At 44.5% G+C, this 19,164-nt stretch overlaps 1 protein-coding gene across 2 annotated transcripts in view; it reads right to left on the reverse strand.

Moving 5' to 3' along the window:
- TAF1 (TATA-box binding protein associated factor 1) overlaps positions 1-19,164 on the reverse strand; it is a 115,232-nt gene that overhangs the window by 61,768 nt on the left and 34,300 nt on the right. For both annotated transcript variants that reach the window (XM_054039258.1, XM_054039257.1), the window contains exons 15-17: positions 14,318-14,422; positions 11,798-11,998; positions 2,709-2,850 (exon numbers count right to left, since the gene is read on the reverse strand). In XM_054039258.1, the coding sequence (XP_053895233.1) occupies positions 2,709-2,850; positions 11,798-11,998; positions 14,318-14,422 (448 nt within the window). The remainder of the gene's footprint in view (positions 1-2,708; positions 2,851-11,797; positions 11,999-14,317; positions 14,423-19,164) is intronic.

Here is a 19,164-nt window from a genome sequence, read left to right on the forward strand (position 1 = left end):
AAATCGCAAAATACTTCCGTAACAACCACTTTGCAGCAGCCGCTCTGAAAAAAGTGGGAGGAACCAAGCTAACTATGCCACAAGACGTGCGACGGAACTCAGTAGTGGACTGTTTTGAGTACTATATCAAGAACTGGCCTAATCTGATGACAGTTTGTGAACAAAATCATGAAAAAATAGATGGCACTGTCACAGCCAAAGTTCTCAACATTGGGCTTAAGAGAAATGTTGAACACATGCTGAGTACCCTGAAGCCTATTTCTGTAGCCTTAAACAAAATGCAGGGAAATAGCTGTTTTATTGCTGACACTGTTGAAATTTGGAAGGAACTGAGTGAGATCTTAAAAAGAGAAATATGCAATGTCAGAGTTAAATTACAAGCATTAAAAAAACGAATGGGACAAGCACTATCTCCAGCTCATTTTCTTGCAAATATTCTCAATACTCAGCACCAGGGTCAAACCTTAACTGCTGAAGAAGAGTTGGTGGCTATGACATGGACATCCAACAATCATCCCTCCAAAATGCCAACTATAATAAACTTCAGAGCTAAGGGTGAACCATTCAAGAAATACATGTTTGCTGATGATGTTTTAAAGGAAGTCATACCAGCAAACTGGTGGAAATCACTTAAGCACTTGGATTCAGAGACTGTTGAAGTGATAATCTGACTTAACAGCAGTAGCTTCTTCTGCTGGTGTAGAAAGAATATTTTCTTCCTTTGGACTAATTCATTTCAAATTGAGAAATCGTTTGGGATCTGAAAAAGCAGGAAAGCTTGTTTTTCTTTTCCAGATTATGAACAAACAGGAAAATGAAGGTGAAGACAATGACTGAGTTAGCTGCAGAAGCCAATATTTTAAGTTTTTCATGTTGATCTGGCTGACATAGTCGATTTAACTTTTTTTTTTTTAATATATTTCATTTAACTATTTTAGTTAAAAACAATTTTAACAAAAACAAACCTGATTTAAAAAAAACTTGAATGTTTAACTAAATTCAAAAATTCATATGCTTCTTTTGTTAAAATATTATATGTTTGCTGTTGAAGAAAAAAATCCAGAATACATAACGTTGTTGTTTTAGTTAAATAAAACAATTTAAATGTCTGTCTGGTGATGTTCTCCTCCTAATACAGCCTGGCAAGAAAATACTCCAAATATTAATGATTAACCTGTTGAATTGGAGATAGTTCACCTCCCAATGACTTCATAAATATCTGCTTCAATTACCTTTGGTAAATGAAATAACCAAACAATCAATGTTCTGATATAGCTGTAAAACTATTCTGAAAAGTTTTCAAAATAAATCACTTTAAAAATGTATAGTGTGTACCTTCTAAAAATGAAACCTACATCTATCTCTGAGTTGTAAAGAATATGTATTAAGGTTATAACAACCAAAAAGAATGCACTTTTATTTACAAATCCATGATTAAATCGAGTCTTCCTGACTAGTGATTTAAATTATTATTTTAAATCTAATCCACCCTGGTCCCAGGCATTTATTCCTCTTCTCATTCCCCAACATCCCTATAAATCCACTTTTCTTGGAACCATCCAATACAGAGCTCTACACTACTTCCTTCTTGCCTCTTTGGCTACATCTACACTACAGTGGGGGGTCGATTTAAGATACGCAAATTCAGCTACGCGAATAGCGTAGCTGAATTCAACGTATCGCAGCCGACTTACCCCGCTCTAGGGACAGAGGCAAAATCGACCTCTGCGGCTTCCTGTCGACGGCGCTTACTCCCACCTGCGCTGGTGGAGTAAGACCGTCAATTCGGGGATCGATTGTCGCGTCCCGATGGGACGCGATAAATCGATCCCCGAGAGGTCGATTTCTACCCGCCGATTCAGGCGGGTAGTGTAGACCTAGCCTTTGTGTTTCTGGCATTCTGTGTATGGTATTTGCTTGAATCAGACTGTCAAACTCTTAGGGCAGAGGCAAGAATTCAGTTTGTCTTTGTAAGACACAATGTGCACTACCACACAGAGTAAGAATTTCTCTCAGTGCCAGCAGGAAAATGAGGGGGTTGTGTGCAAGTTAGTATAGAAAGTTCAGTGCCAACCTGATAAATCCCTACTCCAAAGGGTTTACAACAGCAGTGGCCACTTTTGGCCCTCGAGATCAACTGTGTTAAGAAGAAAATTTGTATTTGTAAATTGAAAAGGTGTTTGCTGAATCAGGCCTTTAGGATTTTTAAACCAATGCATTCAAATAACACCCATCACTACAGGGAGGAGGAAAGACGTGCCACCTCAACTGCAGAGTACACATGATTTGCATCAGAGCAGCTGCTGTCCCTTCCCAGCTACTCAGCAGCTCCCCTGTAGGCCTCTTGCTGCATTGCAGTGGCAGGAGGAGAGTAACTAGCTGCTCCACTGCCTCTTTTCCTGCCAATCTGTGGAAGGCAAAGACACAAGTTTGGAGCAGAACTGGCTCTGCTGAGCCTGGAGAAACAGCTGAAGCACTACTGTGGCCCCTTGACCCTTTTTTAAATAATACATTGAGGTCTCAGGCTGAAGAGGCCGGACATCACTTGTTCACATTCAAACAAGCTAGAGTACATAAACAAGAGGTGGATGTGGCCTTTTGGGAAGAGGTTGGCTTTCAGCTGTTTCTTGAAGGTGGTAAGAGGATGGCAGACTAAAAAGCTGATCTTCTTGAGTGATTAATGAGCTACATGGAAGACTCTGGATTACCTGTGCGTTTAAAGTCAGCACATAGCTTTAGTCGCTTTCGAATGCTGCTCTCTGAGTGTGAAGGAAATGCCTTTTTGATATCCTCCATGCGAATTCTCCGGGGCCGGTCTCTGCTCTTCCAGAACAAGCGATAAATGAAGACCTAGAAAGCAAGCCAAGAAAATTGCTGTATGCTTTGTGTGCTGAGCACTCATTGAAGATGGAATTTAGTATAGGAGGGCTAACAGTGCTGCCTATACTTAAAAACGACCAACATTTCCCATCAGAAGAGCCACTTTCCATTGCTTATAACTTTATCAAACTAATGATTTAGGCTTAAATTGTCCATGCCAGGTATCTGCCTACAGCTGAATTTTTTTTGGAAAGTATCAACCAAAACGGTTCAGCCATTTCCAAGAACAAGATTAGTGAAAAATATGTTTTGCCCAAGTTAAAAAAAAATTCTTATGACCTATTGGAATCTCTAGTCTCTATATTTTGGAACCAGGGACTTGAAATTTGACAGGAGGAGGTCACCCTGGTGTGAGGAATATGCCTTTTCTTGGTCCTGTGAATAAACATGCAAATTTGGGAGGGGGAGGAGAGTTATAAAACCCTTTGAAAAATCTCAATTCATGCATGCTCCATACAGACTTGCAAATTTGGCAGCTAAATTCTCCAAAGATTTGGGCTGCATTAAGTATGCTCCAGCATGGTGTGGCAGGGACTAAGCAGGACCTTCCCTGCACCTGCTCTTCCCAGCTTCTGTGGCACTTGCCACAGAAACTGAGAGCTCAGAGACCCTTCTGCTCTCAATATTCCCCCTGCTGTCACTTAGCAACCTAGCTGAAATGCAAAGACAACCCAGAAGGGGGTACAAAAGTAAGATTTGGATAAAGAGCCTGCAGGGGGAAGGGAGAAAAAAATGGGAATGGCTGAACAAGGAGACTGGAACAAGGATCCTCAAAAGGGCAGGGAGAGAAAGGGGGAAGAGGAGAAAGACAAACTGACAGAAAGCCAAGAGGGGGAGACTCAAGGAGACAGGCTGGAGGGGAAAGAGCAAGAAGTGTCTGTGGGAACTCTCACCCTTCAGAACTAGGAATGGAACCAAGATTCTTGAGTTTCACCATTCCTCTGCTGTCAGCAAATATCTGTGAAACCTACTGGTAAAGTATGTGTCTCATCCGCCTCTAGTGGCTGGATCACATACAACCTCCTACTGCAATCAGTTACTTTATTAGCTCAAGTAGCAAAGGTCTCTTCTGTGGATCAAAAGGTTCCAACACTGCTGATTACCCATGTCGGAATCAAAGGATTCCATATGATGGATTTTTTTCAGTTTGCTTTTTTAAAACTTAGAAAATTACACACACAAAAAATGTGTTAAAAGAACATTAAGATTGCAAAGTCAAATACTCAAAAGCTCAGAAGTGCCAGAATTAAGGCTGCCTGTACTACCTTAATTTGGCCCCCTTGTGCATATGCATTACGATAGTCTTTAATTACATGATCACATACCATTATATCCATGGGTGACCAGATAAGATGAAGATAATATCGGGACACCGGGCGCGCGGGGGGGAAGAGGGTGGCGGCACTATGTGGTGCTGAAGGAGGCTGTCTATAGGATCACTACCTCATCTGTTGCAGAAGTTGGAAGGTGTGTAGTAAATGAGGCAGGGGAATCACAGGAAGAGAAAATACGTCTCCTGGTTAAGGCATTTGAGCCTGTCCTAGAGAATTGGATTCTATCCCTGCCTCTGCCACAGAGTTTCTATAAGATGCGAGGCAAGCCATTTGAACCAAAACTTGTCATCAGTGGTCATTAATTGTGTGTTTCTCATTTTTTTTGTGCCCAACTTGAAACATCTGGGGCCTGATTTGCAGAAGTGCTCTGCCCCTCAACTGGCACTGAAGTAGCCAAACCTGTACTTTGAACATATAAAGGGATATATAATGTTAAGTTCTATGAAAAATCAAGTCCTAATCATCTCAAATTGGGCACCCAAAATTGGTGGAAACTTTTTATTTTCTTCTTGGTGCTCCATCTATAAAATGGGAATAATAACACCCCATCACCTCACAGAGGCGTTGTGAAAATAAATTCATTAATGTTTATGAAGCATTTAGATACTATAATGATAAGCACCATAGAAAGGCCCAGGAGGAAATGAATAATTCTGTCTTCAGTGCAGAGCTTGATTAGTATGAAGTAAATAAGGCCTGGGGCCACACACTAAACAATGAGGCTAAAACAAACTACTGAATACCTGCTCATTCAATAAGCATTGTCCACCCTGTGCACTGAATAAGACAGGGATTGTGTGGGGGTGAAGTATGTAATCAATTAAAGACTGTACCATAATCCATATGCACAAGGGGGCCAAATCCAGGTTGCATGGGCAACCTTAATTCTGGTATTTCTGAACTTTTGAGTGCTTGAGTGCAACCTTAACTGTCTTTTAACATACATTAGTTTTCAATTAACAGTATACATATCTGTGATTACAGGTCCAAATCCCTGATATACCAGGCCTCTGTACTCCTATCATGTTGAATAGCAGAAGTTGTTTCTGTGTTTCAGAGAGGAATTTTAGATTGGATAACAACAACAGCAAGCTAGATAATTTAACTACAAACTGCTGTGTTATGATGAAGTAACATCTTTAGCTTTTCTTTTTATTTCTTTCTATTAGTATACTGAGTAGTTCATAATAAATATGGATACTAGCAGATTATGTCTGATATTGTGTTTATAATTCTATTAGCTGGCAAAGAGACCGAAAAGCTGTTAGTTACATACAAAATTAAAAGCTATCTAAAATATTATGCAATACACTCCTGCAATTTAAGAAACTTTTGTTGCCAAGGGAAACTCGTAAGTATTAGAAGTATTTTGAATCATGCTGTCTATTTTAAATAGAAATGTAATCCATAAAAATATAACAAAGGTATCTGTTTTATACTAAAAGGGACATGGTCAACTTGTACACTGAGAGACTAATGTGAACTAAAAACCTAAAGTGAGTCCAACCAAAATTTTATAAGGGCCAAGTGACAAAGAGGCCTAATTGATGGATTGGCAGTTTCACAGTAAAATTAAGATATGAAATGATCCTACCAACTTTATCACTGAAGTGATCAGAACAACCAGGTACTGATAAGATACAGACAGCTGTTTTGTCTCGTTTCATTAACTGTTACACAGCTTATTGTTGTTGAACCAGGCAAATAAGACAAAGTGAGTTACTAAAAGAGTACAGCATCAAAGAATCTGAAGAGACTTTATGTGAAGACTATCCTAATTTTATTATGAACTTCAAAATGAACATTTCTGCAAACAGATAAGAATGCTGAAGGAGAAAGTGCAACTCAAAAAAATAGAGAGTCATGCAAAACTGGCCAAAAGGTATATTGAAAGATGCTCATGGAAAGCCACTTGGAGAAGTGGGTTGTTGGCTAGAGCCTGAATTAACAGGTGTCCTAACCAACAATCACCCTAAATGCAGAACTGTTGGCAAAATATTTGTAAAGTGGTATAGCCCAACATTATCTTATATAAACTGGGATGCATACAATATCATCAGTCTTAATGAATTAGTCTGAAATCAGTAAGACAAAATTCCATCAAGACAAGTGCAAAGCGTTATACTTTGGGAAAAAAAAATCAAATGCACAAATACAAAATGGGGAATAACTGTGTAGGCAGTAGTACTGAAGAAAAGGATCTGGGGGTTACAGGGGTTCACAAATTGAATGAGTCAACAATGTGATGCAGCAACAGTTGCAAAAGAGGCAAATATCATTCTGGGACAGAACAGGAGTGTTGAATGCAAGACACAGGAAGTAACTGTTCTGCGCTACTCAGCACTGGTGAGGCCTCAGATGGAGTACTGTTGTCCAGGTTTGGGCACCGCTCTTCAAGAAAGTTGCAAACAAACTGGAGAGAGTCCAGAGGAGAACAAAAATAATAAGAAGTTTAGAAAACATGACCTATAAGGATAGATTGTAAGAAGAGAAGGTTATTCACCCTGTGCTTTAACTGAGGTTCTTCGAGATGCGTGTCCCTATGGGTGCTCCACTGTAGGTGCAGCAGCATCCCCTACACCTGGGATTGAAGATCTTCATCAATAGTGCCCGTTGGACCGCACATGTGCAACTCCCCCATCTCACACCGTGAGTGGACGGATATATAGTGCTGTGCAGTCCAACTGCCCCACAGTTCCTTCTCTGCCGCAGAGCCTATGTTTCAGCTCTGAAGCAGAAGGGAGGAGTGCAGGTATTCCAATTAGGGACACTGCTTTCTAGTCACCTACAGTGGAGCACCCATAGGGACATCACTCAAAGAAGAAGAGAGGGTTACTCACCCTGTGCAGTAACTGAAGTTCTTTGATGTGTGTGTCCCTATGGGTGCTCCACTGTAGGTGACTAGAAAGCAGTGTCCCTAATTGGAAGGCTGGGGCTTTGGAGCAGTATTTATTGCAGATGATAGGACAGTGTGTCCGAGTAGAGTATCTTTGGGGCAGCCTGAGTAATGGCATAGTGATAGCTAAAAATGTCCACTGATGCCCATGTGGCTGGTTTGCAAATGTCAGCAATCGGGACATCATTGAGAAAAGCAATCAAGGTGGAAAGCGCTCTAGTTACAGGAAGTGGTTGTTGATTGTGTAGTTGGTAGGACAGGGGTATACACAGTGAGATCCACTTGGAAAGACATTGCTTGGAGATGGCCACACCTTTTGATCTTTCGGTCATTGAAAGGAATAATCGCGGCCATTTTCTCAAAGGTTTAGTTCTGTTCAGGTAGAAGGCTAATGCTCATCTAACATCCAGGGTGTGCAATGTTGCCTCCTGTTGGTTGCTGTGTGGCTTTGGAAAGAAGCAGGGACAGTGGATAGGTTGATTGAGATGGAAAGAGGATGGTACCCTGGGTAAAGATGTGGACATAGTGTACCTTATTCCTTATGAATAACTGTGTACGGGAGGTATGCCATAAGAGCTCCAATTTCACCAACCCGTTGAGCAGAGATGAGAACGACAAGGAATGCTGTTTTCACAGATAAATGAATGCATGAGCATGTTGTCACTGGTTTGAACGGAGGTCTAGTAAGAGAGCATAGGACAAGGCTGAGATCAGGTCCTAAATTTGAGGGTAAAGATTTTGGAGGCCCTTCGAGAAATGTTTTGTGAGTGGGTGGGTGAAGACAGAATGGCTCTCCGTTTGATCATGAAAAGTCGTGATGGCTGCCAAATGCACAGAAATGGAGCTTGTGGATAACCCTGATCGTTTAAGGTATAAACTATAGTCCAGGATAAGTGGTAATGGAGTGCTTATTGCCTCGTCTTGATGGGAGGCACACCCGGACTGGAATCTAGTCCATTTGCGGAGGTAAGTGTGTCTAGTTGTGTCAAGTCTGCTATTCAAGAGTACCTATTTAACTGCTTTCAAACCAGTTATTTCCAAATCCCGGAGACATGCTTTCAGGTGGAGCAGCTGTGGATTGGGATGGAGAATGCAACCCATGTCCTGTAAAAGGAGTCACGGGGTTGGACAGAAAGATATTGGAGAGCATAACATCATGCAAATGAGGTAAGTATACCAAAACTGTCATAAAGAACAAGGAGTCCTTGTGGCACCTTAGAGACTAACAAATTTATTTGAGCATAAGCTTTCATGGGCTAAAATGCATTTTAGCCCACAAAAGCTTATGCTCAAATAAATCTGTTAGTCTCTAAGGTGCCACAAGGACTCCTCGTTCTTTTTGCTGATCCAGACTAACACGGCTACCACTCTCAAATCTGTCATGGACATGTTGGAGCTACGAGGATGACACAGGCTCAGTCCCCTTGTATCTTGTGAAGTCTTCGGAACAGAAGGGGGAAGGGAGGAAAGGCACAGAGAAGTGGCGCATCCCATGTGAGGAGAAATGCGTCTCCCAGTGATACGCATCCCAGTCCCGCTCTTGAGCAGAATTGAGGGCAGCAGGCATTCTCCAGTGTGTCAAAGGTGTCTATGGTGGGGAATTCCCAGCAGTTGAAGATGTAATAAGGGCTTGCATATCTAGTTCCCACTCATAATCATGGAAGAATCTCCTGCTCAATGAGTCCACAGAGGTGTTCTGGTGTCCAGGGAGGTATGTAGCTGAGATGATGATGCCATGTTGGATACACCAGTTCCATAATTTCAATGCCTCCAAGCATAGAGAGTGAGACCTCATTCTGTCCTGCCTGTTGATGTAGGACATGCAAGTGACATTGTCCATCGTGACTCTGATGGTGCAATGTGCCATCAGTGGGAGAAAGTGTTGTCAGGTATTACGGACCGCTTGTAGCTCTAGGAGGTTGATGTACAGAATGAATTCGGTTAAGGACCATCTGCCCTGCACTGTATGAGAGTGAAGGCACACTCCCCAACCGATTAAGGAGGCATTGGTTGTTCGAATCATGGACAGCGCTGGTTGAAGGTAAGGAACCCTGACAGATGTTCTGGGGCTGTCTCAACCAAAGTAGTTAGTCCTTGACCATCATAGGCCTGGATAGGAGTTTGTGCAGGCTGTATCTGAGTACGTAGCCATACCTGAAGACATCTCACGTGGAACTGTGCATACTTTACCACAAACGTGGCCACTGCCATGTGTCCAGGCTGAGATTTGGGTGCAGGTTCTGACTGTGGATAGAAGATTGACTACAGTCAAAAATCTGTGAGCTGGGAGGATGACTTTGGCTTGTATGGCATCCAATTGTGCCCTGATAAACTCCAGGTGTTGCACTGGTGTCAGTGTAGATTTCTCCAAGTTTATGCGAAGGCCAAGGCTCGAGAAAAGGTCCACTGTCATTCAGACAACGCAAAAGACATCAGTTTCAGATGGGGCCTTGAGGAGACAATCATCCAAGTATGGAAAGATGATGACATCCTCTTTGGGTAGTTATGCAACGACTACCTCAAGGGCTTTGGAGAACATGTGAGGGGTTGTCGACAGTCTGAAGGGTAGTATCTTGTACTGACAGTGATCGCTCCCCAAGAAGAACCGGAGAAACCATCTGTGCGCAGGATGTATTGTGATACGAAAATACGCATCTTCAAGGTCAAAGGCCAAGAACCATTCCAGTGCTGAGCTAACGGTAGAGAGGGGAACTCTCTTGAAGCATTGCAGTTGAACAAACTTGTTTAGGTTTTGAAGGTCCAAGACTGGTCTCCACCCGCCGGATTTCTTTTGGACCAGAAAATAATGGAAGTAAAAGCCCTTCCCTCTGTGCTTGGATGGGACAGGTTCTCTGGCTACCAATTGCAGAAGACTATTTATTTCTTCTCATAGGATGGGTTCATGAGAAGGGTCCCTGAAAAGGAACGGGGAGAGAGTGTGGCGGGGTGGGACAGATATCAGGGAAGGATACTTCATCCCTTTCCTGATCTCTAAAACCCGCTTGTCTGAAGTAATCAGCCACCATGATTGAAAGAAGGGGACTAAGCAGTCGCCAAACTGGGCCTCAATCATACCTTCAAAATTATTGTTTGGTTGACGGTGAGTGAGAGATATCCCCCTGAGGAGTCATATGCCTGTGTTTGGTAGGGGGCTTCTGTCAACGGCGTTGAGTTTCGTATTGCTGCTGGGGAGTGTATTGTGGTGGTTGGGATCACGGAGGACGTTGGTATTTCCCCAGGCGTCTCTTCAGCGCCAGTTTGTAAATGCCAAGAGAGCGGAGAGTTGCTCGAGAATTCTTAAGCAAATAATTTGGGGCCCTCAAAGGGTAGGTTTTCAACGGTGGTTTGTACCTCCTTAGGAAGGCCAGAGAGGTGGAGCCATGACATACGTCTCATGACTACAGCAGTTGCAATGGAATGGACAATGGTATCCAGGGCTTTGGAGCTGTGCTCCAGCTCCACTCCAGCTCCAAGTCTGAGTAGTGGTGATTCAGGCACATCAGAGACAAGTAGTTCCTTAGGGGAGCTAAACTCTTGGGGAGGAGAGGGGAGCATCATCGGCACTGGTGTGTGTATCGGTGCCGAGGGAGAGGTGCATTCTCCTGAGCAGCCAGCAAATGAAGTGGAGGATTTGCTCAGTGCTGTAATGGACATTGGCGCTGGTAGGACTGTCAGTGCCGGCAGTTTTGTAGGTGCCGTAAGACCCAAAGTTGGTCTGGTCAGGACAGCTGGCACTCTTCTTGAAGGTCTTGTGTCTCGGTCTGGATGTTTCAAAGAGATTAATCTAGAAAAGTCAGGCTTCTGTAACCAAGAGAATTTGATAGTTTCTTAGACAAAAAGAGGAAAAAACTTTGACTAGATTTGTAAGTAGACTACTGCTAAAATTCCACAGACACTAGAATTAGTTTTAAATTGTTACCTGCAAGTTTTATTTGGGGCTTAATGTGTGCTAATTGTGTGTGTAAGTGGGAAAACTTGGCTATGAGTGTCTCCTGGGTAAGATAATTTTGAATTAAATTGCCGTTTTTAGTCATTAAGTGAGTGTTTAAAGTTAAATGTTTTTTTTAAATTTACAGTTGTTGAGTTGAACAGTTACCGACAGTTCCGTAATTTAACTGGAAAAAATAAGCTTATTTGTCAAATCAATAAAGCTATGTATTTAAGAATTCACAGTTCTGTCTTGGTACCAAAATCCCTTGTCCAAGAGTAGCACAGAACTAGAGTTAGTTTACCTACGTAATAAGGTTATGATTAGATTTGGAGTAATTGGTTTGATTTATTACTTTTTAGTAATCCCCTGTTAAATTCATTCCCATGTAAATTCATTCTTCTAAATTACGTGAACACTATCAAATAACCATATTTATTTTGCTTTCTATAACTTATTTGCTTTCAAATTCTATTTTGGCTATTAAAAAACTTGAAAGTTTACAATAAGTCTGCAGTCTGTACTTCATCTAAAATACATAGAACCATGAGAAACTTGTATAGGTAATTGGTAAATTAAAATTACTTAACCAAAGTGTGTTTTATACCATATTGTTCTTACCTTTGAAACAAAGACAAGGCCCTAACAGGGGCAATAGGCACCTCATCTCAGGACAGACCTTACAGGCCTGGAGCTACCTCATATACTCTCTCCGGGTTCTCTTAGTGGAATCGTCCCCATACTGGGCCTATCACATACCTGTAGAAAGTCTCTGATGTGGGTATTGGCCCGTTTGGAGTTGGGACCAGGAACTTCAAAGAGGGGGCACTCCTGTCCAACGACAAAGATATCGACCAGCTCCCGAATGTAACAGCCTTGTCGTGTCCGGATAATTAGGAAATCCGTTTCTGGCATCTTGTGCAGATAAATGGGAGCCCGGAAGAGATTGTTTTCAAATGCCTGACGAGAAAAACAAAAATTTGAAAGATAGACACTGATCATTGGAGACTTTGCAACACCAACAAGAGCTCTGAAAGAGACCCAGCACAATACGGTCATCATGACACCATCAATATTCATTCAGATCACAACATGCACTTTTACGGAGGCGGACACATTTCTTGCCCCAGAGACTAATTAACTGAAGTGAGACAAGACATGGGACAATAATTAAGGTAAGGGAAGGTGTGGAAAACAAAGCATGAAGGATGCCTCAAACTGTGCTTTAAGGTAGGATTTGAAAGAGGGCAGAAAGCGTACTTGGCAGACAGAAGTGAGAGTATTCCACCAAGACAATATAAATAGAGGTGCAAAGCTGAGAGGGGGGGGAGGGAGCAGTTAGTAAGAGGGGACAGAACATTATGCTTAGATAGAGAAGCAAAGTCTTGAAGGTGAGGCACTTGAATGCAGTAGCAGAGCAACAGGAGAGGGAGGCAACTTTAGCAGAGGCATCCTTACGAAACACAGATAGCATTTTACATCTTCCAAGATAGGTCTAGGGCACACTGAAGAGATAGGGAGGCCAGAGAGGAGAAGGTTTAAGTAATCAAGTGTATACCAAGGCTTGGACAAGGGTTTTAGCAACAGGGTAGTGATGAAAGGACAGATTTTGGTGATACAAAAAGGAAAAATAGCACTTTAAAAAGCTAGATATGAAGGGAGAAACTAAGAGAAGAGTCAGATGACAAGACAAAAGGTTCAGACCAGAGACACTGAAAGGAAAGTACTATCCGCTCCTTCCTATTCATCTTTAGATCACCTCCCCACCAAACCATCTCTTTCACTCATAACACCTAGCCTCATAACCATCTGTCAGATTCTCCCATGCCGCTCCCATGGATGGAACAGGACCCGCCTGAGTTGATCGTAAGGCCACTATCCTGTCTACATCTCAACCCCTCTTCAAGGTCTGTTTTGTCCATAAAGCCTACAAGAAACCACTGACTAAATAATCTCCTTAGTAAAATATGCCTATTGGGGGAGGGGAGGGAGAGAGACCCCTGACACTGGGATGGGGGTGGGGGGTGTAGAAAGACCAGGAGAAGAAGATGGGAGGAATGTAAGTCGAACCCAACAAACCCTTAACTATTAAGTCATACCCCTGCCATCACTGCTCAGGTGCTGGATCACTATCCCCAACCATTCGTCTGTCTTTGCTTTTTCAGATTATACACTCTACCATCATGGCTGCCACCACCAGCATCTCCTGTGACCCCAGGATGACAGTGATCCTGAAAAGCATCCTAACCAGACATGGCCAATGAAAGGGAGGGAATCAATGACATCACCATCTCCACCAGATTAGGCTAAATCCTGAACAGCACCTAAGAGAGACTTGATTCCAGGTGTCATCACCTCCCTCATGTGTCCTTCCAGACTCTATTTTATTTTCTCTCTTTCACCTTCTATTTAATCAGAGCCTGGCTTAGCCAGCTGGGACTGCATCTTGTGCAATACTGTTATAAATTGTAAGTCTGTGACCAGTGAGGCAGTTAAACAGCCCAATGCTGGTACAAGTTTGCAAGATTTCAAAGTGCCTAACAAGACCTTGTGCTGTAGCCATGTTTTTCCAGCAGCAAGGCTTCAGACTGAAGTTAGCACCGAAGACACAAGCTATATTTTCTATAATTTTCTCTCTCCTCTTGTGTGTGTGTTGTCCTACAGAAAGCAAAATCAAACTCTAACAATGGCAGCAACAACAGTTCCAAACCAGGTCAACTAATTTCTTTTTTCCCCGAAAAGGATAGCTATTACCACCTTTAATCTGCTAAACAAGAGGTTTTACTTTTAAAAACTCTCTACAGCTAAAAGGAAAGGAAAGAAAACATATTGGTAAAATAAAAGCCTTACTTAATGCTTTATATTTTAAAATACTTTTACTGTTTTTTCTTCTTTTTCTATATCTTCAATACAATGTTATGGTTCCACAACACTCATCAAGCTAAGGTCTCTGTACTCAAAAAACCCAGGTTTCAGAGTAACAGCCGTGTTAGTCTGTATCCGCAAAAAGAAGAACAGGAGTACTTGTGGCACCTTAGAGACTAACAAATTTATTAGAGCATAAGCTTTCGTGGACTACAGCCCACTTCTTCGGATGCATATGCTTATGCTCTAATAAATTTGTTAGTCTCTAAGGTGCCACAAGTACTCCTGTTCTTCTTTTTTCAAAAAACCCAAAGTACATTTTACTGTTTAGTGTTGTAAAATAACAGGCTCAGGTTAACACTTTTAACTCTCTGGGCCCATCTATTCCATCAAAATTAATGCAGCTCCTCTCACCTGCAGTAACTGGCCAGGGTGCAGCGATCCCAGGAATGGAGATGTGTGACAGTAAACAGTCTCTCCGTATTTACAATCTGGGGCTCCAGGATCCTTGCCAGGTTTCTGTAAGAGGCAATGCCACTCTAGTTAGCACTCAGCAGCAGGAACTGCTACCAAACAACAAACCCGGCACGTTATTGCGCGAAAGCACAGTCCACACCAACTACTAAGCTTAACTAGTTTAAAGCTTTAATAAGACACTTTTAGGAAAATCTATTACCACCTTATTAAGCATAAAGCACAAGTGACTTGGATAGAGCAGGATAGTGTAAGGATTGCCCAGTCTTGGGGTGCAGGTAGCATGTTTTTCTTATTACATTTATGCTGATCCAATCTGGTGTGGGTCCTCCACCTCCCTTTGTCAAACACACATTCTTTATACCTTGTTTTGTAACATTATGCAGCTGGAAATTATCAATACTACCTTATTTATGAACATTTTATTTTTTTCAAATTAACTATTTTTGTGTGTGTTTTGCTGGGCTATCTTGATTATCACTTCAAAAGTTTTTTCTCTTACTTAATTGGCCTCTCAGACTTGGTAAGACAACTCCCACCTTTTCATGCTCTCTGTATGTGTATATACATCTCAATATATTCAATTCTATGCATCCGAAGAAGAGGGCTGTAGCCTACGAAAGCTTATGCTCAAATAAATTTGTTAGTCTCTAAGGTACCACAAGTACTCCTGTTCAATTTGTTTAGGTGGTCTTGATTAGGCCTGTACACTGAGGCTAGCCAAGCCTGAAGGGGGATGGAGTCGCAGACTGGTATGCTGTACTACATATGTACAAGCGGCCATATGGCTGAGCAGCTTCAGGCAATTTCATGCCATAGTGGTGGGGTATCATCACCTGAGGTTCTCTATGATGGCACCCATGGTGAGAAAGTGAGTTTCCAGAAGGAATGCCCTGGCTTGACCGGAGTCCAGGAGAGCTCCGATGAACTCTGTTCTCTGAGTCGGGGTTAGGGTCAACTTTGCTACATTCAGTATGAGGCCAAGCCTGTGGAATGTCATCTGAACTAGGCTCACATGAACTTCCACTTGGGCTCTGGAGCAGCCTTTGATTTGCCAGTCGTCGAGGTACAGCAATACTTGCACCTGCCGTTTCCACAGGAAGGCTGCCACGACTGACATGCACTTGGTGAACACCCAAGGGGCCGAAAGGAAGAACCGTAAACTGATAGTGGGTGTTGTTGAGCACAAAGCAGAGGAACTGTCTGTGGGATGGGACTATGGACATGTGAAAATACATGTCCTTCAAGTTGAGGGCAGTATACCAGTCCCCCAGAGCCAGGGAGAACTTTATCATGTGGAACTTTTTATCTTCTTCATGAATTCGTTGAGGTTTCACAGGTCTAGAATAGGTCTGAGTCCATCCTTGGTCTTCGGGATTAGGAGATACCCAGCATAGAACCCCCACCCCTGAATTCTAAAGGGACCTCCTATACTGCCCCAAGTTGTAGGAGCATTTGCACCTCCTGTATGAGAAGTTGCTCGTGAGAAGGGTCTCTGAAGAGGGATGGCAAAGTAGGGTGGGAAGGGTGAGAATATCCCAATGCTACCGTGCTCAAAACCCATTGCTCTGAGGTGATTTGTGCCCAGGCATGGTAGAAATGGGATAGACGATTTACGAAGGGAGGGGAAGGATCCAGGATCTGAACTGGTGCGTCACCCCCGGGCGCACCTTCAAAATTTTGCTTTGGAGGCTGGGGGCTGCTTTGCTGAGCACTGGGCCCTGGTTAGAGGGGGACTGAGAAGGTCTCCGTTTGTTACACCTGTCCCGCTTCCTGCTATAACCCTGTCCAGGAGGAGCTGAATAGAACTGAGGAGCAGGCTGCAGTTTAAAATGCTTTCTTTAGGGGGCTGGTGTATTAAGCCCCAGGGACTTCAGAGGTGCCCTGGAGTCTTTTAGGCTGTGGAGCTTAGTGTCTGTTTGCTCCAAAAACAGCCCTACACAGTCAAAAGGCAAATCCTGAATGGTCTACCAGACCTCGTGCAGGAGCCCTGACACCTGAAGCCATGAGCTTCTTCTCATGGCCATGGCTGTTGCCATGGTACAGGTTGCCAAGTCTGCCGAATCTAAGGAAGCCTGCAAGGAGGTCCTCAAGATGACCGTCTTCGTCGAGGACCGCAGCAAACTCCCAGCAGGAGTCCGCTGGAAGTAGTTCTTTAAATTTAGACATTTTCCAAGAATTAAAACTATAGTGGCTAAGGACTGCCAGCTGATTGGCAATGTGAAGCTGGAGCCCCCGGTAGAATATACCTTCCTACCAAAGAGGGCCAGCTTCACCACCTCCTTGTATTTAGGTGTCAGTTCCAGTTGTCCCTGCCTTTCCTTTCAGTTGACAGCCTCCACCACCAGAGTGCCCAGCTGAGGGTGAGTGAACAGGTACTCATACCCTTTGGAATGCACAAAATACTTCCTCTTCATCCCTTTTGCCGTGGGGGGAAAGAGAAGCGGGCGTTTGTCACAATGCTTTAGTAGTGTTGTGGGTGGTCTTAATGAGGGGCAAAGCCACCCTCGAGGGACCTTCAGGCACCAAAATGTCGACCATGGGGTCGGTCTCCTCTGACACCTACTCCATCTGCATGGCCAAATTTTGAGCCACCTGTCTGATCAACTTCTGGTAGGCTCTGTTGTCCATGGCTAGCAGTGTGGTAGATGTGCCCGCCACTGCTTCATCAGGGGAAGATGAGGAAGATGCCCACAGGGGCACCAGGTCTTCCTGCCCCTCTGGCTCGCAGGCATCCCCAATGCCGAAATGCCCTGAGTGGTGCCGGGAGTGGTGCTGGTCTCCGGGCCCAGGCCCATCTCAGTACCAGTCCCGATGCTGGGTCCCACTGTGGTCTCAGTGCCGGCCTGCGTGCCCATCTCTTGTCCACAGGGAGGTTCCCGGGCTACAGATGTTGATGATGGAGGGGCCCGTGCCTCCGAAGCCACAGACAAGGATCCGGACCCCAGCTCTTGAGCTTGGTGGTAGGCCCATGGGATCCAGAAGGGCCACTGGGCTCGTGCCTGCCATGACATCATAGGCAATGGCTGCCCTTCCTGTTGTCTGGAGCAGTGCCAGCTTCGCCTAGAGGCATTCGACTCTGCCTCCAAGTCCGATAAGGACTCCGACCCTGGCAACCATGGCGATGCAGAGCGAGAGAGTGCCAGGGAGCAGTGCCACATCATCGCCAGCTTGCCCATAGAGGGCATGGTGCCTTTTTACGGTGACGGTGCCCATGTGGGGGACTGCACCATTATTACTATGAGGTCCCCAGCTACCTCAAAGGTGTCCAGCGTGGAGGTACGATCTAAGTCGTACAGGGGCTGCTAACAGGGAGTTTCGCAAGGGAGTTCTCCAGGTGAAGGAGGAGCAATACAGCAACCTTTTGGGGTAAGTGACTGTCTGTAGTGTGTGTTTGTTTGTGTTTGAGGGTTACTTGCTGTGTGCTGAGCTTGTGTTTGTCAGTCTGTTTGTTTGTTTTGGTTGTTTGAAGGACCGTGTGCTGTGGCTGGCAGTTGGAAGCTGTGAGCTTCAAAGGAAGGTTTGAAAGCTAGAAGCCTCTGGTAAGTGGCTGAGCCTTAATCAGTGGGCGGGGCATTCATACAGGCCAGGGCTTTATAAAGCAGCGCACAAGCGACCAGGGAGCTTTGCGAACAGGGGCTGCTAACAGGGAGTTTCGCAAGGGAGTTTGGAAGGGGAGCAGGAAGGGGGCGAGGGTCCCTTGCCGGTTCCATCTGTTTTCTCTTGATTCCCCTTAATACCTATAAAGCAACTACATTCTAACTGTTTGCTTAAACAACCCTTTCAGCTGACAGGGGGCTGCAGACGGGAGTTTGACAGAGGGAGGCTTACGATGGTTAGGAAGACCCGCAACACCTGTGCCAGCACTGCTACTGTCTCCTCCACCTGTGCCTGTAGCCAGACAGAGTGCCTAAGCATGGATGCCTCTACCCAGATCCTGGTGTGGTTTTGCAAAGACTGTAACTTGCAATTTCCACTTACGGATATCCAGGCTGGGGGGACCATCCAATGTGAAAGGTGCCTGCTGGTGGAATCTCTCAGGCAGCAGGTGAGAGAGCTACAGGAGGAGGTGGCTAGGTTGAGGAGCATCCGTATCCACGAGCAATTCCTCGACAGTGTCCATGTGGAGACAGCTGAGGTAGCTGTCCCAGTACACAGGACTGCTGATACACCACTGGTGGAGGAGGAGATGGCTCAGGGTGGACGCTGGCAGCTGGTTACTTCTGGCAGCAGGCAGTGCTCCACCCTTGCTCCGAACCCTCCTGCCGTGGTTATAGGTAACCGTTATGCTCTTCTTGATACAGGAAAGAAGGAATCACTCCCTACAGTAAAGGAGGAGAAGCCTCGTACCCCTAAGGCTGGAGAGTCTGCTGCCACCACTGCGAATAGGAAACGTAGGGTAGTGGTGGTCGGAGACTCTCTGCTGAGGGGGACGGAGGCGCCCATCTGTCGCCCTGACATTTCATCTCGAGAGGTATGCTGCCTGCCGGGGGCCCGTATCCGAGACGTTACGGAGGCATTGTCGAGGATTATCCGGCCCTCTGACTACTACCCCATGCTACTCATCCATGTGGGCACAAATGATACTGCGCGGTGTGACACTGAGCGGATCAAGAGTGACTACAGGGCTCTGGGAGCACGGGTGAAGGAGTTTGGAGCACAGGTGGTATTCTCTTCAATTCTTCCTGTTAAAGGTAGGGGCCCGGGCAGAGACAGATGCATCATGGAGGTGAATGCCTGGCTGCGAAGATGGTGTCACCAGGAGGGCTTTGGCTTCCTAGACCACG

This window comes from Malaclemys terrapin, chromosome 9 (genome assembly GCF_027887155.1).
Source record: "Malaclemys terrapin pileata isolate rMalTer1 chromosome 9, rMalTer1.hap1, whole genome shotgun sequence".
Taxonomy (NCBI): Eukaryota; Metazoa; Chordata; order Testudines; family Emydidae; genus Malaclemys; species Malaclemys terrapin.